Below are 23,401 nucleotides of genomic sequence, written 5' to 3' on the forward strand. Positions count from 1 at the left end.
TAATCTTCTCCAACAGGATATTAAAGAGATCACACGATAGACTGTCTCCTTGTGTAAAACCTCGTTGAGTATTAAATGGTTCGAAGAGTTTCTTTCGTATTCTTACTGCGGAACGCGTATCTGCAAGTGCCATCCTGCAAAGTCTTATTAATTTTGCAGGGATACCAAACTCAGACATGACTTGAAAACCCTTTGAACGTAAAGGAGTATCAAAGGCGGCTTTGTAGTCAACAAAGAGATGGTAGGTGTTGATTTATCCTTCTCGGGTCTTTTCCAGGATTTGGCGCAGTGTGAATATCTGGTCCAGGGTGGATGTACCAGGTCTAAAGCCGCATTGATAGGACCCAATTATCTCATTGACTATAGGTTTTAATCTTTCACAAAGTACGCTCGAGAGTATCTTGTATGGGATGGGGAGGAGACTTATTCCTCTGTAGTTGGCACAATCATCTTGTCTCCTTTTTTGTATACGGGACATTGTATGCTGAGATTTCAATCATCGGGTGTGCGTTCTTCTAGCCAGATTGCGCAAATAAGCTGATGCATACGCCTTATCACTTTTTGGGTTTCACTTTCGAATGCTTCTGTTTTATTTTACATATTCCATGCGAGTAAATTGTTAATGTGAGAAATACGGAACAGGGATACAGATACATTTTATTACATCTTGACAGAAACTTCCCATTTGCTTTGTGAAGCCCATGCTTATGACCAATCCAAATTAAACGTTTGAAACAATGATTTTAATTCCTTTGTCCAGAATATAATATGTCGTAAATAAGTTGTGTTAGCTTCTGTGGTAGCCTGTTGTGGGTGTACTGAAACAAGGTTTTCCTAAGAAGTTAAAATGTAGCTCAAGAGTATATATATGTGTATATTTTACTCCCGTTTCTAGCATTAGTGCATAGTTTGGAGTAAAACTGGAAACTCTCAATATGTCGACCTCTTGGAAATAGGTGAATCTCGACACTTGGGCCGCATATTTCTAAATGGATCTGCAGACGGCTTATAAAAATAGCTTCTATTTTGAGTTCAAATTTATATATGGTTTTTCACCGAATTTTTTCCCGTTGAGATTATTGCTGGTTTTCCTCGTTATTCCCGTATTGAACGTATTTTATGAACTTCGTTTTTGAAGTAAAATTTACTCCAAAACACTAAAATTTATTTGAAACTTTAATTTCTTTTTCATTATATATTAATTTTTTGCTTTTGTTTAATTTTTCTCCATTTCGAAAAACCATAATTCCATATTTTGTGGTAGGTTTCAAAGTTATCGATCATTTTTTGTTAGAGGGGCCTGACGTTAATATTGACTACGTAAAGTTCACTTTCGATGTATTCTTGCAGATCGTTTATATAAGGGGCGAATAGAAACGGCGATAAGAGGCATCCTTGTTTTACGCCTTTTGTAGTTTCAAAGTCTGCTGAAAGTTCTCTGCCATTCCACACTGCCAACTGGGTATTGCTGTAAATTCAGTGATACCATTTTATATGAGATGTTCATCCGGAATTATTTGAAAGTAAGTGCTTTCCTTGAGATATTGTCAAATCCGGCTTTAAAATCCATGAAAAATGCGTATTCTTTTTCTGTTCTGCTAATTTGAGGTCGACACCTCGTTGCAAATGCTGTCAATCGTTGAATAATTCCGTCAAAATCCAGTTTGATATTCGTTCAGAATATCATGTTTCTTAATCCAATTCTCATAAATATCTTTGCCGCACCATTCGTAAACGAAATCCGTCTCCAATTTGATGGTTCATCGAGATCCCATTTTTTATGAATGGGATAAATAACTGTTTTTGTGAATAAAGTGCCAATTTTGACACCTGAAAATATGCTATTATTGTAGAAACGCCCAATAATTGTCTATGTAATTCTTCTCTGTCATTTACATAAAATTCATATGGAATCCTGTTCTCTCCAGGAGCTTTATTATTTTTAACACATGTGAGCATTTTTATACCCTACACCACTACTGTTGGTACAGGGTATTATAACTTAGTGCATTTGTTTGTAAGACCCAAAAGGTAGAGAGATAGACCCATTGATAATCATACCGATCGACTCAGAATCACTTTCAGACTCCCCGCATCAAATTTCGAGCAAAGCAAATATGTGAAAAATGTAATAACTACGGTTGACAAGTGACAACAAATTAACCAAAATCTGCAAATTGGAAATTTTGACCATGAACATTCTACTAAGAAGCAGGGGCAAATTTCTCACGTATCAATGAGTGCAGTCCGATTCAAGTTTAAGCTCAATGATAAGGGACCTCCTTTTTATAGCCGATTCCGAACGGCGTGTCGCAGTGCGAGACCTCTTTGGAGAGAAGTTTTACATGGCATAGTACCTCACAAATGTTGCCAGAATTAGGAGGAGAAAACCTCCGCTGAAAATTTTTTCTGATGGTCTCGCCAGGATTCCAACCCAGGCGTTCAACGTCATAGCCGGACATGCTTACCTCTGCGCTATGGTGGCCTCCAACCGTGCATCATCTTCTTCAATAATTTAAAGAATTTCTTTAGATTCCGCACATTGGTCATTTACAGACTCAATCTGATCCCTCTTTTTTATCCCGCTCAAAACAACTATGTTGTGATCAGCACTCAACTGTATTAAGTTTGTAAAGGGTGATTTTTTAGCTATTATCTTTTTGGCAACACTGGTTTAAACATCTTCAGTTTGGTATATAATTTAACCATGAATCATCTTACAAACGAACAACGTTTGCAAATTATTAAAATTTTATTATCAAAATGCGTGCTCCGGTAAGAATGTTCATCACGCGCTTCTTCCCTTTTATGGACGCAGCTAATTTTTGGCTTAATGTTTACGCAAAAAAGAAGAATTGTTGATTTTGGAGTGAAGGATTGCAAGAGCTACCAATGCCTCTAGAAAAAGTCTCAGTTTGGTGCGGTTTATGGTCTGGTGGCATCATTGGACCGTACTTCTTTAAAGATGATGCGAATCGTATCGTAACTGTGAATGGTGAGCGTTACCGTGAGAGGATATCTAACTTTTTTTTTTTGCCAAAATGCCAGAGTTTGACTTGCATGACATGTGGTTCCAACAAGACGGTGCCAGATGCCATATAGCACGCATAACAATGGACTTGGCGAAAGCCGAGTCCGGTAAACATTTTATTTCACGTTCGGGACCGTTCAATTAACTGCCTAGAACGTGCGATTTAACGGCTTTTGTGAGGCTATGCTCATGTCTATACAGACAAGCCCGCTTCAATTGACCCATTCGAAGACAACATTGAAGCATTTATTCGTGAGATACCGGCCAAAATATTGGAAAGAGTATGCCAAAATTAGACTAAGCGGGGATGGACCATTTGAGGCGCAGTCTCGGTCAACATTTGCATAAAATAATCTTCAAACATTATATTATATGGACGGTACTACCGATTCAAATAAAGATTTCAAGCAATTTTATGAATTTTATGTGGTTTTATTGAAAAACTTTGCTATAGCTCTTAAAAATTCATCCTTTACATTTTTGATTTATAATTTAGTTTCTGGATTTTCTTAAATCTTTTGAATAAAATTTTTCTTCGTAAATTTCTCCGACGTTCTGATTGACCTCTCCAATTATAACATTGAGATCTTCTATTGGGTTGCCCAAAAAGTAATTGCGGATTTTTTAAAAGAAAGTAAATGCATTTTTAATAAAACTTAGAATGAACTTTAATCAAATATACTTTTTTTAAACTTTTTTTCTAAAGCAAGCTAAAAGTAACAGCTGATAACTGACAGAAGAAAGATTACAGAGTCACAAGGTGTGAAAAAATTTGTCAACGCCGACTATATGAAAAATCCGCAATTAGTTTTTGGGCAACCCAATATTAGAAAAGTATAAATAATATAGGAGTTTCTTTCTATATTTTTTGGAAAAAACTCTATTTATTGCATCATAATTCAAACTGATCGATTTATATCATCTACATACAATTTAACAAATTTTTGTTCACCATCGGCATTTCCAGACACAGGTTTGTTCTCCGCACTCCATTTAAACTAGATATCGTTTATATCCATTTTGTCCTCCCCCGCCATGACTTTATGCTGTTTATTTACGGAAATCATATTTTTCTTTAGTGTTAGTACAGCTTTTTTGTGTTGGTGTCTATTTGGTATCATATCCTTCTCTATAATTGTATTTGATCCAGCTTATTTCTTTGTGTTTTGGAAAACGTTTATTAAGGCCTGTTCATTTTCTAGCTCCGTAATTACCGTTCATTTATTGTTACGGTCAAACACATTTGGAACGCTTTTTATATTATCCATAACCAATAATTTTTCTTTAAACAGCTTTTGTTGTTATTCCACAGGACTTTAGTTGCTTGGTATTCCTTTAATGAAAAATTTATTGGGTTTGATGTGATACTGCAGCCAATTAATGTATTTTTATACCCTCCATCATAGGATGGGGGTATACTTATTTCGTCATTCTCTTTGTAATTCCTCAAAATATGCGTCTGAGACCCCATAATAATAAAATATAAATATTCTTGATCGTCATGTCATTTAAAGTCGATCTAGCCATGTCCGTCCGTCCGTCTGTCTGTCGAAAACACGCTAACTTTCGAAGGAGTAGAGCTAGCGCTTGAAATTTTGTAAAAATACTTTTTATGGGTGTGGGTCAGTTGGTATTGAAAATGGGCCAAATCGGTCCATGTTTTGATATAGCTGCCATATAAACCGATCTTGGGTCTTGATTTCTTGAGCCTCTAGAGGGCGCAATTCTCTTCCGATTTAACTGAAATTTTGCACGTAGTGTTTTGGTATTACTTCCAACTACTCTGATAAGTATGATTGAAATCGGTTCATAGACTGGTTTAGCTGCCATATAAACCGATCTTGGATCTTGACTTCTAGAGCGCGCAATTCTCATCCGATTTGGCTGAAAATTTGCATGAGATGTTTTGTTATAACTTCCTATAACTGTGCTAAGTATGGCGTAAATCGGTATAGAACCTGATATTGCTGCCATATAAACCGATCTGGGATCTTGCCTTTTTTAGCGTCTAGAGGGCGCAATTCTCATCCGATTTGGCTGAAATTTTGTAGAACAGCTTCTCTCATGACCTTTAACATACGTGTCTAACCTATCTTTCGATTTTGCTTCTTGAGCCCCTATAAGGAGCAATTCTTATCCGAATGAACTGAAATATTACACAAAGACTTCTATTACAATGTTCAGCACTCATGTATGGTCAGAATCGGACTATAACTTGATATAGCTCCAAGAGCATAACAGTTCTTATTCAACATTCGTTGTTTGCCTAAACAGAGATAATGCGCATAGAACTCGACAAATCCGATTAATGGTGGAGGGTATATAAGATTCGGCCCGGCCGAACTTAGCACGCTCTTACTTGTTTTAATTGTATGTTTTCCTTCTGCAATTCGATCAATTTCTCTTTCAACGCACAATTTTCTGACTTTAAAGCATTTGTGTCTGGCATTGATGGTTTCTTTTTTAAGTTTACATAAGATGTTCATTATAATCCATTGTTTTATAAGTATTTTCCGATGATGATATTGTTTACTTTTCGGCGCTTGAAAAATTTTGCATATTTTGTAACCCTGGAAAATCTCATAACCTTCGTGTCGTTTATGGATGATTTTCGGATAAAGAAGTTGTATCATGTATTAACGACATTTGGTTAAAGATCATCTTTTAAGGTGCCTTGACCACCATTTAGTCGCTCGATTCATAAGCTCCCTATTTGTCGTAGATCTCTTAACGAGATGGCTAAACAGTTCTAAATTGATCTCTCTTGGCAGTCAAGAAACAATGAACCAGGCATATGCAAAGCAAACGAGCTGCTAAGTCTAGGTTAGGTTAGTTTGAAAAGAATGTGCCCCACTATGAACATGCATCTAAGCCAGTAATCGCCAAAAAATGTAGGTTAGGAATTTGGTGCTACTAACAATATCCATTAATGTTCTCCATATCCCTGAGTCGGTTCAAGTCTGGTATTGTATCCCACCTCAGTGCCGGTGCACAGTGTTGCAAAATCGAAAAATCTTGGATATAATTATGTAACTTTTGGACAGATAGAAATATAGTCACGAAACTGTACATAGTCATTGTTGGTTTTTCAATAAGTATGCAAAATATGAATACTCTAGTGAGTCCATGGGCTGATCCATGGGACTTGATTGTTGGTCACCTCAGGCATGTCAAATTTTGAATTGCTTGCCAAACACTCATTTATGGATCGATCGACTTGATTCTTTTTTAAAGCTAGAGCTCCTAAAACCCTACAAAAAATGCTTAAGTGTCAAGTATAACTCTAACGGTTTATGAGTTATTAGACATTTTTTTTCTTATTTTAATCAAGTGTCGTCGGTATTTCTGAAATTGTAGGACTATTTGTAAACGAATTGAATTTTTTTACATAGTTATAAAGGTTACAAAATTATTCGTGTATAAAGAAAAATTGTGCCAATTATTCTTTACCTTTAAAATCTACGCTTCAAAATTTAAAAATTCCGAAAAAAACCAAAATTTTGCAAAAAAAATATAGCATCATTATTTCCTTCATAACCTTTTTTTATATACTCCACCATAGAATGGGAGTATATTCATTTTATCATTCTGTTTGTAAATCCTCGAAATATTCCTCTGAGACCCCACAAAGTATATATATTCTTGATCGCCATGTCATTTTAAGTCGATCTAGCCATGTCCGTCTGTTGAAAGCACGCTAACTTTCGAAGGAGTAAAGCTAGTCGCTTGAAATTTTGCACGAATGCTTCTTATTACTGTAGGTCGGTTGGGATTGAAAACTGGATATATTGGTCCATGTTCTGATATAGCTGCCCTATAAACCGATCTTGGATCTTGACTTCTTGAGCCACTAGAGGGCGAAATTCTTATCCGATTTGGCTGATATTTTGCATAAGATGTTTTATTACGATTTCCAACAACTGTGTTAAGTGTGGTTCAAATGGGTCCATAAGGTGATATAGCTGTAATATAAACTGGTCTGGGGTCTTGACTTCTTGAGTCACTAGAGAGCGCAATTCTTATCCGATTTGGCTGATATTTTGCATGAGATATTTTGTTATGACTTCCAACAACTATGTTAAATATGGTTCAAATCGGTCCATAACCTGATATAGCTGCCATATAAACCATTCTTGAATCTTGACTTCATGAGCCACTAGAGAGCGCAATTCTTATCCGATAGTTTTGTTTTGTTATGACTTCCAACAACTTTGCCAAATATGGTTTTAATTGGTCCATAAACTGATATAGCTGACATATAAACCGATTTGGGATATTGACTTCTTGTTTCTTCTAGAAAGGTGTTATTTTCTTGTTTATGTTTTAAAGAGAGCTAAATGTAGATTTGAATAATGCTGCTGTCCCGATTTGACCAACTAATGTAAATGTTTAGGCCTTCCCAAAACTAACAATTATTTTCGATTTGACAATACTGTGTGGTGTTTTTTAGTCGCGAAAGCTGGGCAATGATATAGGAAATGTTCCAATGGATAGTGCGATGGGGAACAACTTAGTGGAAATACTTTAGCCATTTTTGAACGGAAAAAGATAACTTCGGGCAACTTTCATGAGCCACTAGAGAGCGCAATTCTTATCCGATAGTTTTGTTTTGTTATGACTTCCAACAACTTTGCCAAATATGGTTTTAATTGGTCCATAAACTGATATAGCTGACATATAAACCGATTTGGGATATTGACTTCTTGTTTCTTCTAGAAAGGTGTTATTTTCTTGTTTATGTTTTAAAGAGAGCTAAATGTAGATTTGAATAATGCTGCTGTCCCGATTTGACCAACTAATGTAAATGTTTAGGCCTTCCCAAAACTAACAATTATTTTCGATTTGGCAATACTGTGTGGTGTTTTTTAGTCGCGAAAGCTGGGCAATGATATAGGAAATGTTCCAATGGATAGTGCGATGGGGAACAACTTAGTGGAAATACTTTAGCCATTTTTGAACGGAAAAAGATAACTTCGGGCAACTTTCATATGGTTATAGCTGAGCTACTAACCACATTTCAGAGCTGTAGAAGGCTCGAGGGCCCATTGGTTGGCCTTCCAAATTTGTAATCTCGACCCTATAAAATGCCCAAAACGCAATAATAGTTCGATTTTAACCCTGCAAAAACATGTTTTTGTGTGCTGGATTAGATGTCTTTTGTAGTGTCCAAGAGATTCGACCATCAATTTTTTTTTTTTTTTGAAATTTTTGCAGAAGGCAATTAAAGAAGTAGTGGAGTAGCTAATATATAATGTCATAACGGCGATTTGCATTAATATCTTCTCAGACAGACAGGCAGCCAGTAAATCCCCTGAAAACGTATTTCTGAATACAAAAATCGCCACCGACTGTCGTATTGTAGATATCTCAACAAGATGACTGAATAGTTCAAAATTCACCTGGGTGCAGCCCACAGAGATATCCCAGGGAATTGTAAAGCGAACGAGCTTGCGAAACTAGAAACTGCCTTACAGGGAAGCTCGAATATGGGACTTAGCCTCTACAGTCATTGCGTCCGTCATGACATGTCATTGTCTAATCGGAAAATATCCTGACAAACTGAAGGTTGGAAATAACGACATTTGCAGAAGCTGTGGGGACATCGAGGAAGAAGAGACTATAGAACACCTTCTGTGTGTGTGTTCTAACTGCTAGTAGAAGGAGTTCCACTTTAGGTTCTTATTTCTTTGAAAGCCTGTCTGATTTAGCGGATGTGAACATTTGCAAGTTATTGGGCTTGTTAAAGCGATATGGATGTTTCAACGGTAGGAACTAGAAGGCATCTTACTTCTTCTGTTCCTGTGGTATCACAATGGACGAAAACGTCTACACTGCCACTTAAACCTAACTTAATATAAAATTTACTGTGCTATGTTACATCCCAATACTTTTCTTTGTAAAGACTGTGGAGTGATGTCACTGTACGGATGAACGTACAGACGAATGAACATGGCTATATAGTCTGGGTCCAAAGTTGAACAGTGGCAAACCTATTTTGAGACGAACAAAACGAATAATCAATAACTTAAAAGGTTGCCAGCATAATGCAAAACCTTTTCTCAATTCAAGTTCAACATTTGTCTCTGTTGCTCCACTGTCTTCATCATTGCAATATCTGAAATCGGTCACGTACTGTAGCGGAGAAAGAGACGGAAAGAAACGTCTGTGTAAGAAGGGATGAAGTGCAGAATCGTCATTAGTTTTCCCAAAGATTTGTGTGACTTTGTATTGTAATTGACCTACATTGAAGCAGCAGCACCTGGCAATAGCCCGGTGTAATTGCAGGATACTTCTTAATGGTGTTCAGTCACCAAAACGAATGAACAACAGCCTGGCATGCGTTTGTCGATGAGTTTCTTTTAGCTGAATGATTTTTATTTTGCCTTTCCTTTTCCAACCTCGTTTCGATACGTGTTAATACTGCGGAGTTTTTTTGTTTTTTTGTTTTTTTTTTTTTTTTCATTGTAATGTCATTTCAGATTTATGCCCTTTCTGTTGGACGATATAAACTTGAGAACAAGAGACAATTATACAGCCGTGATATATGTTCAAATAGGTGCACCCTTAGGTCCTAATAATGCACTATACAAACTAGTCAAAACTATAACAAAAAGTCAATTTGTAGATAGGGTAAGTATGGCCATATGATTCCTATTTGGCAATGTATTTGAATTTCTTTATCAAACTTCAATTGGCTCCTATTTGTGTATTGTTGTAGATTATTGTTTTATGGGCGGCGGATCGCCCCATTCCGGCTAAAAAACGTTGGCCCCCAACATACCATATACCATTCCATGTGATATCACTAGGCAGCTCATATCAAACAAAATCGGTGGCAGCCGCTGCTTCAGCAGCTGCAGCACTCAAAGGTCGTGGAGGAGGAGGAGGCGGAGAGGGAGGCGGTGGTGGAGCAGGAGCAGATGAGATAAAAAGATTAGACAACGATGGTGCCTTAAATGGTCGTTCAGCATCGCAGGACAAAAACCACAATAATCACAACCAGAACGATAAGGACGATGTTAAGAATATAAATCCTGTGCATTCGCCTGAAGGCGAAATGACGACTGACAACGACGCTGATGCGACCGACGAACGCCCCAGTATATCCCAACGATTTTATCCTTATGACGAAATACAAACCGATGCCGTACTATCATTGGACGAAGATGCAATACTCAACACGGACGAACTGGACTTTGCCTATACGGTATGGCGTGACTTTCCCGATCGCATTGTGGGCTATCCGGCTCGCGCCCATTTCTGGGATGATTCCAAGGTATGTGAGGCACAACACAATATGACAAGAGGTGTCGTTTTCAATTTGAATGCTTTTTTCATTTCAGAATGCTTGGGGTTACACATCAAAGTGGACTAACTACTATTCCATTGTTTTGACTGGCGCCGCTTTCTATCATCGCTACTACAACTATTTGTATACCAACTGGTTGTCGTTGCTACTCTTGAAGACTGTACAGCAATCTTCCAATTGCGAAGACATCCTAATGAACTTTCTGGTATCGCATGTTACCCGAAAGGCCCCCATCAAAGTAACTCAGCGCAAAGGTTACAAGGATCGTGAGACGGGACGTTCACCCTGGAATGACCCAGATCATTTTATACAGCGTCAAAGTTGTCTCAATACCTTTGCCGCCGTTTTTGGGTGAGTTTTATTGCTAAGCATTTCTAAATAGTATCTTGTATGGGAAGACAACTGGTCAGAATAACAATATTAAAAATTTTATCCTTAATTGCATACAACGCCCAGAGAAAAGTTGATACCAAACGGGCTCATTTCAGTACGGTTCAATACCGTAATTAATAGTAAAGCTACACCGTATGGTACAAAAACAATACCGAATGGTAAGGATGAATCACAAAATGATTAGTACCGTTTGGTACTAGCCTTATTACCGAACTGGTTTTACTTGGCTTTAATACCTGTTATCTGTAATTAGATTTAGCACCAGATCGTTATTGGTTTTAGTACCCAACCGTTTTTGATTATTCCACCCCCTAATGAACCAAAAACAAAGCAATTGAAAAAAAAAATTATTCTAATTTTATTTCGATTATTTATGTTAATAATTACAAAAGTTATGTTACGCCATGACAAACCTCAATTCTTTGTATTCAGCAATTGATTCCATATTCGTTGAGTCCCAGAAGTGGTTTTCATATGAATACATCAACACAGCAACGTTTTCCACACATGTGTTTTGTGTGGAATGTCCTTAGAATTTTACTATTTCCATTTTTACCGCTTTCGAGTATTTGAGCAGATTTTTACGCACTCAAATTGTAACAAAACATTTTATTTATTTGTTTAACTAATATTTTATAATGGCGTCAACATTTTAAGTACCAAGCTCGACAACACCTCTAGCGCGATGACAAGAATACAAATGTGACGCCGTCAATTCTTAATAACCTCCCTTGTCTGGTAATGAATTGATACCAAATGGTATTCAAATTTTTTCCAATGACGCGAACAAAAAATACCAGGCGGCAATGTACCATAATTTTTCTATCAGTGCAGGAAATTATATACATTCGACAACATACAAATCTATCGATGGTCGTGATTATCCTGTAAGTGGCTTGGCGGTCGACGGTCGTATGTCTTCTTCGAACTCCGTTTATTGTCTTCCCCAGCAGCTACGATAACCAGAAATTCAAGGCAAATGATAATCTCCCGCCCTCCAACGGCCTACATTTCTGGTGTTTTTTTTTTGTGAGAGCACCTAGACACACCCCAGACTCCTAGCCCCAGGTGACAATATCAGACTCATACTCTAATCTCAAAGATTTTTTATTGGAGTCCTTATTTTCCCACGCTCTACATGTCCTGTTAAAGAGGTTTTTAGGTACACGACGTCGTACCAGATACTTGGCCCCATTTAATATCACATTGGTACTCTACAGTCAAAAACGCTTTATATTCCCGATCGGCCCAAATGCACTTTTGGGGGCTTGTTGGTGTCAAGTCTGCCCCCACAAACTCGGTCCCGATTTTTTTTTGGATTTTGATATAAGTTTCGTACTTTTTCCCCAAACACCTTTGATTTGAGTCCCACATTGTTCCGATCAGTTTACATGTCTATTGGATGACGGGTCTTTTAGGATGGGTTAGCTACCTGAGACGGTCTCAAATTTTGTTTCGTATTTTACATACTCACAAATACATTTAATGTGAGTCCCATATTGTTCCGATCGTCCTGCATATCCATTTGGGGGCATTTTCGGGGTGGGACGGCGCCACAATTAATTTTGACGAAAGTTTCGTATTCTATATACTTTCAAATCACTTTGATTTAAGTCCCATGCTGTCCGATCGGTCTACTTTTCGTTTGGGAGTTTTTGGGGGAGATATGGCCTCGGAAATTTCCGAAAAAACCACGTTTGGACCGATTCCTTTCAAAATGAATAGTTCTTAGACCAAAAAAGTAACTTGTGCAAAATTTTACGACAGTCGGAACAAATGCGACCTGTACCTTGATGACAAGAATACGTGGACGGACATAAATAGAATCAGGAAGTGATTCTAGCCGATCGGTATACTTATCAATAGGTCTAGCTCTTCTATTCGTTAGCATTGAAAACAAATGCACAAAGTTATAACACCCTGTACCCCAGAGGTGGTGTAGGGTAGGTTAGGTTATGTTAGGTTGGGTTGAAAAGAGGATGCGGATATTCATCCGTCCCATGCCACTATGGACATACACCTTGGCCAGTAATCGGCTCTAAATACTAAAAAGTAACCTCGAAAAAGAAAATCTAAGTTAGGAATTCCGTGTTACTTACAAAACCTTTAATTGTTTTCCATACCACGCCCCTTAGTTGGTTCATGTCTGGTATGGTGACGCCACCGGTGTCTGTAAGCCGAGCAATGACAAAAGAAATTCTCCATCGTCTCATCATCTTCCCCACATTCTTTCACTTGTCGCACCGATTTTGCATAAGTGAGCTCGTAGTCCTTTGTATCCCTTTACGATACCGTAAGCTATACTTACCTCCTTCTTTCTTCCTTTCAGTAATAGCCTCGTCTTCTCACGATCCGGATCTCCCCATAGAATTTTCTCCGTCCTACCTACGTCCTTCATCCTAATACTGTTTTACAGTGTTGACACAGGTCTTCTCTGCCAAATCGTCTGCTCTTTCATTCCCCCTTACTCTGTTATGACCCGACATTCAATCGATGCGGATTGTGCCATACTCAAAGAATGCGTTAATCTCCTTCTTACACTCCAAGACTGTTCGTGACCTTACTGTCCGTAAAGATGTTCACACGTCCTCACGTGAACACCATAAAAGTAGGTTGTTATACCACAGGAACAGAAGAAGGAAGATGCCTCCTAGTTCTTACCGTTGAACCATCTAGATCCCTTTAAAAAGCCCAATAACTTGCGAATGTTCACATCCACTAAATCAGAAAGGATTTCAAAGAAAGTGGAACTTCTTCTAACTGCTAATGCGGGACACACACACAGAAGAAGGAAGATGCCCTCTAGTTCTTACTGTTTAACCATCTAGATCCCTTTAAAAAGCCCAATAACTTGCGAATGTTCACATCAGCTAAATCAGAAAGGTTTTCAAAGAAAGTGAAACTCCTTCTAACTGCTAATACGGGACACACACACAGAAGGTGTTCTACCTCGATGTCCCTACAGCTTCTGCAAAAGTCGTTGCTGACAACCGTCAGTCTGTCAGCATGTTTTCCGATTAGACAGTGACCTTTCTTGACGGACACAATGACTGAGACGTCTGTTCTAGCCAATGACAGCAACGCAGTAGATCTCTTCAAGTCTAGATGAGGCCACATAGCTTTGGAATGCTCACAGCCCCTCTTTGTGACCTTCTATCATTCGTTGTCCTTCGGGCCTGGTCCTGAAAACTTACCTTACATGTCGCTAGAGGCATACCCACAGATTACAGTGTCCCTGGAGTGTGTAAGGTAGTTTCTAGTCTCGTAAGCTCGTCTGGTTTAGAATTCCCTGGGCTATCCCGGCACCTAGAACAGGTGAATTTTGAACTGTTCAGCCCTCTCGTTAAGAGATCTGCGACCGTCGAGGGCTGTTTTTGTGTTCAGAAATACATTCTCCAGGGATTTAATGGTTGCCTGGCTGTCTGAGAAGATATTTATGCCAATCGTCATAATGACATTATATCCCATGCAGTGGTCAGGTAACCTCTTCGATATGACCTGTTCTAGACCTTTAGAGTACACCCCAAAGCCCACCTGGTCGTTTAGTTTGGACCCATCTGTATAGAAGTCTATCTAACTTCTGTTACAAGGGATATCGTAATTCCAATCAGTTCTATCAGGAATAGTGGTGCAGTAATTTTTATCAAAAAGCGGCTCAGGTAGGGTGTAATCCAACTGCCTGGAACATCGGATATTGTATCAAGTCTAACAGTGTCCGTAGCCGCCACATAACCAATGAGAAAGCCCCCTTAACCTCACGGCAGTGGACGCTGCAATTTGTCTAGCCACAATGTCCAGAGGCATAAGATGTAGCATTAAATTCAGTGCATCAGATGGTGTCGTCCTCAGTGCGGCTGTGATGCACAAACAAGCCATCCTTTGGATCCGGTTAAGTATTGAGCAGCAGGTGAATTTTTGATGCGCTGTCCACCAGACCACAACACCATATAGCATAATAGGTCTGACAACTGCAGTATATACCCAATGCATGACACGCGGTTTAAATCCCCAACTTTCGACAATGGCTCTCTTGCAGGTGTATAGGGCAAGAGTGGCCTTTCTTGCCCTTACCAAAATCTTGGATTTGAAGTTCAATTTCCTGTCCAGCAAAACACCCAGGTATTTTGCGCTTTCTGTAAATAGAACATTCTCTCCACCCAAGGAGACAGGTTCCACTGTAAGCAACTTGTATCTTCTGCTGAAAAGAACTACTTCTGTCTTGCACGGATTTATACATAGGCTACTTTCGGTAGCTGTTGCACGTAAAGCTTCCTGAAGTATATCTCTTAGAGTGCTGGGAAACTTTCCCCTAACCGCAATTGCAACGTCATCAGCATGCGCGGCCGCTTTTACGCCTTTTTCTTCCAGAGACAATTATATATTGTTAATGGCTATATTCCAAAGTAGAGGAGACAGTTCATCCCATTGAGGAGTTCCTCTGCTGACCCATCTTTTTAGATCCACAGATCCCAAGCCTGCCGCAATGCATCTTTTTATTTTTACATTATTGAAAGCACCTTCAAAGTCAAGAAATGTTACCATTCTATATTCCTTGACAGCGAGAGAACCCTATCAGTCTATCAGACACAGCTTGTAATTCAACCGGTGATACATCATCAGGGCCTGGCGACTTAAAGGAGTCGAAACTTCTTATCGCCCATAGGATTTTCGTCTCAGACACAATTTTCCTAATGGCCTCCGACGAATGTATATCAGCGATATCCTCTTCTGGGGCCACGTTGTCCGTTGGAGAATTTCCCGGGAAATGTTTATTAACGAGTAGTTCTAGTGTTTCCTCACTAGACATTGTCCATACATTCTCTGACTTCTGGATATATCCCACCGTAATAGGTCTCGAGGACAGAATCTTCCTTAGCCTAGAGGCCTCAGATGTATCTACCACGGAGCTGCAGATTTCTACCCAGGATTTGCTCTGAGCCTTTCTAAGCTCGCCCTTATATGTGCTTAGCTCAGCGTTTTATAGATGTCCCAATCGTGTGGTGCTCTTGTAGCTTTTGCTCTGTTGAAGAGTTTTCTGCAGTCCTTCCTTAGACCAACCAGCTCTGGGCTCCACCATGGCGGTCGCTGTTTGCCCCTTGGCTTGGCACTATGGCATGCTGACACAAGCGAATCATTCAGGGCCTTCGTAATCCGCTTGACCACTATGTCTATATCCACCGTAGTTTCCACTTGCTTTTCTAGTCTAGAAGGGATATCGGTGCAGAATTTGTGCCGAAATTTATCCCAATCCACCTTTCTTCTGTTTAGCCGAGGGACCATTACTCCAGTATTTTCTCCCAAGGCTAAAACTAATATAACGATGATCAGAGAAGCTGTGCTCATCCAGGCCAGTTGCATATTCCTCCACTTATATCTTCCGATACAAAGAAAGTATCTAGTTCCTCCTGCCTGTTCCTGGTAATAAAGGTCGGTTTATCCCCTTTATTATAAATCGCTAGATTACAACTTATAATATATTCAATAAGCAGCTCACCCCTTTCGTTAACATCCGAACTTTCCTATATCTGGTGATGTGCATTAGCATCACTTCCTACAATGAGGTTTTTCTTCCCTACAGAAGCAGCTTCAACCAGCGACTTAAGGTTGGAAGGCGATATCTCTGAATCGTGTGTCATATATAGGGAAGCCAGCCAGTAATGAGACTTATTTATTTAAAGGCTGGTTACTGCTTAATCTTCATTGCTTAGAGACGGAAGAAGAAAAACATTTAGACTAACCTTTGCAAGAATTCAGTCTCTGCGCCTCCCATTCCCCGTAGCATGGAGAAGTTTAAATCCCGGAGTTCTTAGTCCACGTACCATTCCTCCACACACTCATGGTTCCTGGATAAGAAACACGTCAAATCCTCCTGCCATCAGGAGAACTTTTAGTACCGCCGAAGCGTCCTTACAATAGTGGAGATTTATCTATAGAAACCTGACCATAGTCAGGATTCAGAACTTCCACCACTGTTGTGTTAGCCTCGTCATCTGACTCCACCAGGGGTTCATTCTTACAAGATTCGTTAGAACTTGTCATAATGAGCTTCCGTACGCATCCAGGGGCAGGTGAGAAAGCTGTAGAACCACTCTTCTTCAGGACACTGGGCACTTTCGGTGTGGATGATCTTTAGATTCTTCACTAACTGCTGCTGTCGAAGTTCTTTCTGAGTTCCGTGCTTCCCCGCTGGCGCGCACTTTGAGCCCAGTCCAACTTTGTGACCCACTCACACAGGGCTTGTCGGGTCCCGTTTCGATGCCATCCTCTCCTGTCTCGATTTTGGCAGGTTGATTTTCAGTCTCCTGCAATCCGCCAGACTTTAGGGATGTGTTCGATAGTTCTTCAGGCAAGTGTTCAGCAACAATTGCTGAATCGTCTCCGGAATCCCCAACCCCACCGCTTCTATAGGGCTTCAGTTTCAACTTGTGGAATTCGTAGGATACAACCCCTTCAAACTTGTTGAGGTCTGCGAGACAGCCGGAGTTTAGTACGAATGCTGCATGTCTCCGGTCAGCATCAGCCTCATCCAATCTTCCAGTCGGTGGTTGAAAGATTGGGATAACATTCCCTTAGTCTTCCATGTATCGCTTCATGATCTGAGGGAATCCTTGGTATCCAAGCATGCGCCACTGGTCGAGAAGGAATATCTTCCTTCTTGACTAAATCTAGTGCTGCACCTGGCCAGATCTCATCAATCTTTTTTAGCGCACAACGATACATTTCAATTGAGCGTTGATCGCCGAAGGCAATTAGTCTTTATAGGCCTCGATACCAGCCTACATCGTCACAAACCCAGTAAATTCCGCAAGGACATCGGAGTATACTGATGACAGTCCATTGACTATCCCACTCCAATTATTTCTTGGTATGCAGCCCTGTTTTTCTTCCTTGTCGACAATTGCGATCACCAAACTGTCCCTAGCTTAATCTTAATGTTGTTCGCCCTTGTTCTTTTAGGCATGGGATGCCATCCAGGTAACCGCAGCCTTTTGGCTGACTGCGGTGCAGTTTCCGAATCTAGACGTGTAGTCTAAGGGGTAGCCTGTGTCGCGAATTCCCGAGCCCAATTTAGGGAATCTCTCTCCCTATCAGTGAGAGTCTTAGGATCATTGGCACCAACCCTCTCAATAAACCTGAGAGTGCTGCGTCTTCTATTATTCCAACCTCTTAAAGGGCGTGTTAGTTTCCCGGGGAAGGCCGATGGCCTAGGCAAATTATAGGCATGCGAAGAAGGAATAGGTTAGGCCTTGTATACCTCTATCGCCTAATGGATACCCCTTTCGCAGCTATCCTTGAGTGACTTAAATTTTTCTTCCAAGCGTTCAAGAGTTGGTCTATATCAATTTATAGCTCCATTAACACATGGCTCCTGCTTTTGGAACAAAATAGCACGTTAACCATGTTTCAGCACAATATGAGAAACATTTAGGTTGTTTCTATGGTCGATGTTCACACAAAGTATAGTCACAACTGTTTCATATTAATGAATTTCTGTTATGCTTCAGAATCTCAATTTGGATATATTGAGCTTAATTACAAAGATGTAATTCTTCTATCGATTGGTTCTTAATCCTTCTTCCTATTACATGTTTTCTAAAAACTGCAAATGACCATGTCATAGTGTCCATGGACTTTAAATCAAAAATTTAAGCAATTGCCAAAAAAGTACAAAACTTTCTGAACTTGGCATTCAAGTCGTCCTGCTGCGACTTAATTACATGTCTTCATATCGACAGCTAGATTTTATTATGATAATGTTGGCCGAGATATTCTGCGAATAAGCATATTCAGGCTTAATGTGATTTTGGTAAATAGATCACGTTTCATATTATTTTTTCGTGTCGTTTGACTAACGTTGTGTGACTGCCGTTGTCGTCTGACTGAATTCGTGAAAAACTAGTTTTCAATTCATAATGCATGCACCCCATCCACTTTGGGTTTGAGATGTCAATCCGAAAAATTCTATTTCTTGGTTGTCTCTCATGTGTCGATGGCCTGATTCGCAGAAAAATGAGAAGGTGTTATTAAAATTGTTCATATTAATATTAATGATATAGATAATACTTGAGCATTTCTCACATTCAGATACAAGAGGGAAGGTCTTGGGTTCAATACTCTACCAAAACACTCATCGTACTTCGGAAAAAGAGTAAAAGCGTGCTAAGTTTGGCCGGGCAAAATCTTATATGCCCTCCACCATGGATCGAATTTACCGAGTTCTTTTCCCCGTATCTGTATTTAGACAAACAAAGGGTAAAAGAAGACAGTTGCTATGCTATTAAAGCTATATTAAGTTTTGGTTCTTTTCGGACCATAATTGATTTACAAATTGGAGACTATATAGTAGAAGTCACTGTATAAAATTTCAGTCACATTTTGTAAGAATTGTGCTCTTTAGGGGTTGAATAAGTAAAATATTGGGATTGGTTTATGGGGGAGCTGTATCAGGTTATAGACTGATTCAGAACATATTTGACACGTATGTTGAAGGCCATGGAAGAAGCTGTTGTACAAAATTTCAGCCAAATCGGATAATAATTGCGCCCTCCAGAGGCTCAAGAAGTCAAGATCCCAGATCGGTTTATATGACAGCTATATCAGGTTATGGACCGATTTGAACCATATTTGGCACAGTTGTTGGAAGTCATAACAACAAACCTAAATTTCAGCCTTATTGGCCTAGCTTAAGGCTCAAAATGGACTCCAAAGACCCAGCAGCAGCGGTGGTGGCATTGGACCGTAGAATGTCATGCTTCAAGCGCATAACCAGTAGTCAAACTAATGAGTGAAGAAGAGACGGATAAACAGCAACCTTTATGTAAATGTATGTGTGTTTCCGATTCACACAGCGACAGTGTCAATAAAACGCAGCCGAATCGAGAGAAGAGAATAGCGGGATGACGGCAGAAGTGAGTGTTGGCTCTGCTACGCTCACTAGAAGACTGAGAAAACAATCCGGAGCACGATGAAGGAGACAGAAGAGTATGCACCGTCAGCGCAATCCAGCGGAAGTGCAGGATGCTGGAACGAGAATCAGATCTCCCAAAGAGCATAACACTGTTACAGCACTGAAGAAGAAAAAGAGCTCCGCCATCGGTAGAATGTGTGATACCGTCAAAAAGTTCGTCGGAAGTATTCACTCTCCATGGGGACAAAGCTCGTCCTGGTAAGAAAGATGGACATCCCTCAGCTCACAAAGCTCTACTCAAAAGATGGCTTGACCAAGATAATTTAGCATAGCATAGAAGATTTTTACGAAACGCTGGGGTATTTCGAAGATATTTCATCTTCGAGAAAGAAATCAGCCAACGAAAAACCCTGAATGATGCGGAGATTCGCAATATTGCGAAAGAGGTTCGCTTTATAACAGAGCACGTCGTAAAAAGGCGGAAGTATATTGGGATGTGTATTAAACATGGCTCAAGGAATACAATAAAATTACCAGAGCGGCAAAACGTACCTCCTGAAAGCTTTTCTGCGAATAGCGTTAGCGTCGATAGCGTTAATAACGCCGCCTAGATGAAAAAGTTTCTCTCAATAACCCATGTCCAAACTAACACGTTAGTAGACATGGGAGTGAGAGCAGAGACAACACAGGACTTATTGAGGATTTTCATAAAAACACATTTTCCACATAATATGACAGGACTCACGGAGATACCGGAATCTTGGAATAATAAGGTTGATCGATGGCTTATCATTACAGAATTTATGGTAAACCAAGCCTTGAGGAGCTTTAAACCATTTAAATTACCCTGCAAGAGGGCAATTGGTAAAAGTTGGGGGATTAAAACCTCGTGTCATGCATTGGGAATATACTACAGTTGTCAAATTTATAATGCTATATGAGGCTGTGGTCTGGTGGACGACGCTTCAAAAGTCCACCTTCTGTTCAATACTCAAGCTCATAACATTATGGCTAGACGAATTGACTAGACCTCTGCTGTGAGGCTAAGGGAGCTTTATTTTTGGTTATGTGGCGGCTACGGACACTGTGTTTCCTTAATGCAATGCCCGATGTTCCAGGCAGTATGGATTAAACATTGCCTAAGCCGCTTTTTGACAAAAAGTATTGTACCAACTCTGATAGAACCCATTGTAACTACAGTATCCCGGGTAATGGAAGTTACATAGACTGGTGGGTGGGTGTTCTCTGAAGATCTGGAACTGGTCAGATCGAGATTCTTGGATAACTGGAATCTGTGTGTATGCCTCTAGCGACATGTAAGCTAAGTTTTCCCGAAGGGCAACGAATGATATATGGTCATAAAGGAGGGATTGTAAGCATTCCAAAGTTATGTGGTCTAATCTATACTTGAAGAAGTCTGAAGGTTGCCAGTAACGACTTTTGCAGATAACGAACATAACGATTTCGATATTCAACAAGTTCAAACATTTGAAAGTGATGTTGGACAGGAAATAGTGGGACTCCCACATCCAGGAGCGTACTAATAAATTCAAAATGGGACCTGATTACGGAAATATTCCACCGGCTCAACAGGAGCCTCATTAGTTTGATAGGCCGCGATGAAGAGGCGGACGACGCAGTACGAGCTAAGGGTGTGGGCGACAAAAGCACATGTAGCACTGTGGAACAGTGTAATGATTGCTAGGTAAACGAAAATCCTATGGGGATCATGAGAAGACGAGTCTTTTACTGAGAGGAAGTTGGTATAACTCTTGGTATCATTGCGGGTTACAGAAGACTAAAGCGGCACTATGTGCGGCATGTGAAAGTCATGTGGGGAAGATGGTCATTCGTTACAACATCTCCCATTGCAATGCTCGGCTTTCGCGACTTACAAACTCCGGCACATAGGTGCGGGTACGAAGCCAGACTTGAACCAACTTAGGGGCGTGAAATGAAGAACAATTAAGGATTTTGTGAGCAGCAAGAAATTCTTGACAATGTTTTTTTCGGAGATACTTGTCGGTATTTAAAGCGCATAGCAAGCCGTTTACTGGCTTATATGTTTGTCCATAGTGGCGGGGGATGGATTAGAATCCACCCCTCTTTTGACGCTAACCTAACTTGTTACTTGAGCGGCTAGGAAAGAATCTATGATTCCATTTCCGATTGAAATATTGGGTTACCCAAAAAGTAATTGCTAATTTTTCATATAGTCAGCGTTGAAAAATTTTAAGCAAATTGTAAGCATTAATCGAATTGGATCGTCATGTAACTGTGAGATAGGGGAGAAGTTAAATATACCAAAATCAACCGTTCATCATCACATAAAAAGTCTTGGACTGGTGAAAAAGCTTGATATTTGGGTACCACATGTATTGAAAGAAATTCATTTAACAAACCGAATCAACGCTTGTGCACCTAATGCACCTATATGCACCTTAAACGCAATGAATTCGATCCGTTTTCAAAACGAATCATAACTGGAGATGAAAAATGGATTGTTTACAATAACGTTAGTCGAAAACGATCATGGTCCAAGCATGGTGAACCAGCTCAAACCACTTCAAAGGCTGGTATCCACCAAAAGAAGGTTATGCTGTCTGTTTGGTGGGATTGGAAGGGTGTGGTATATTTTGAGCTGCTTCCAAGGAACCAAACGATTAATTCGGATGTTTACTGTCAACAATTGGACAAATTAAATACAGCCATCAAGGAGAAGCGACCAGAATTGGTCAATCGTAAAGGTGTCATATTCCACCAGGACAACGCTAGACCGCACACATCTTTGGTCACTCGCCAAAAACTGAGTGAGCTTGGCTGGGAACTTTTGATGCATCCACCATATAGCCCTGACCTTGCACCATCAGACTACCATTTATTTCGATCTTTGCAGAACTCCTTAAATGGTAAAACTTTCGGCAATGATGAGGCTATAAAATCGCACTTGGTTCAGTTTTTTGCAGATAAAGGCCAGAAGTTCTATGAGCGTGGAATACTAAATTTGCCAGTAAGATGGCAAAAGGTTATCGAACAAAATGGCAATTATATATTTGATTAAAGTTCATTCTAAGTTTTATTAAAAATGCATTTACTTACTCTAAAAAATCCGCAATTACTTTTTAGGAAACCCAATAGATTTCTTCATTGGATTCGATCCTGTGGGTTTATTTTGTAAATTCCAACACCATGGATTCCTGATGGGTGCCAAATCATTCACCCGATTTGGTTTCTTAACCCTCTTGAACTCGCAATTCTTATTTCATTCGAATTGGAGATTGTAAGGGTTTTTAATATCTACTCTAAGTATGATCTAAATTAATCCAATAGGGTCCATAATCGGAGAAAGCTAATAAACAATTCGCCTTGTCTTCTTGATCTCCTGGAGGATGCAATTCTTATTCTATTTTGCTAAGATGGACATGTTATGAGTTTCAATTTTCTTTCATAAATTTCTATGTATTTGAACTTCTGTCAATTTTGAACTTAGTACTCCAAGTAGTTAACTCTTTTTTTCTTCAATGATTAACTTTACTTAAGTGAGGTGCATAAAATATCCGGACCACAGTGTATAAAAAGAAAAAAATATGTTAATGGAAAACGAACTGATTTTTTTAAAATAACATATGTGTAGTAATATTGAATTAGTTGAAATACATTTTTAAAAATTCAAAATCCTTCTTTAACTTGGGCTTTAAGTTCAAATTAATATTTGCCCAGCCGAACACACCGTGCCTACTTTTATGATACACAGAATAAA

At 39.5% G+C, this 23,401-nt stretch overlaps 1 protein-coding gene across 3 annotated transcripts in view; it reads left to right on the forward strand.

The window, feature by feature from the left end:
- The window catches only part of LOC106092647 (exostosin-1), a 418,420-nt gene that overhangs the window by 385,173 nt on the left and 9,846 nt on the right, over window positions 1-23,401 (forward strand). For all 3 annotated transcript variants that reach the window (XM_059370307.1, XM_059370308.1, XM_059370310.1), the window contains 3 exons: window positions 9,511-9,661; window positions 9,750-10,307; window positions 10,375-10,691. In XM_059370307.1, the coding sequence (XP_059226290.1) occupies window positions 9,511-9,661; window positions 9,750-10,307; window positions 10,375-10,691 (1,026 nt within the window). The remainder of the gene's footprint in view (window positions 1-9,510; window positions 9,662-9,749; window positions 10,308-10,374; window positions 10,692-23,401) is intronic.

Source organism: Stomoxys calcitrans, chromosome 5 (assembly GCF_963082655.1).
Source record: "Stomoxys calcitrans chromosome 5, idStoCalc2.1, whole genome shotgun sequence".
Classification (NCBI taxonomy): domain Eukaryota; kingdom Metazoa; phylum Arthropoda; class Insecta; order Diptera; family Muscidae; genus Stomoxys; species Stomoxys calcitrans.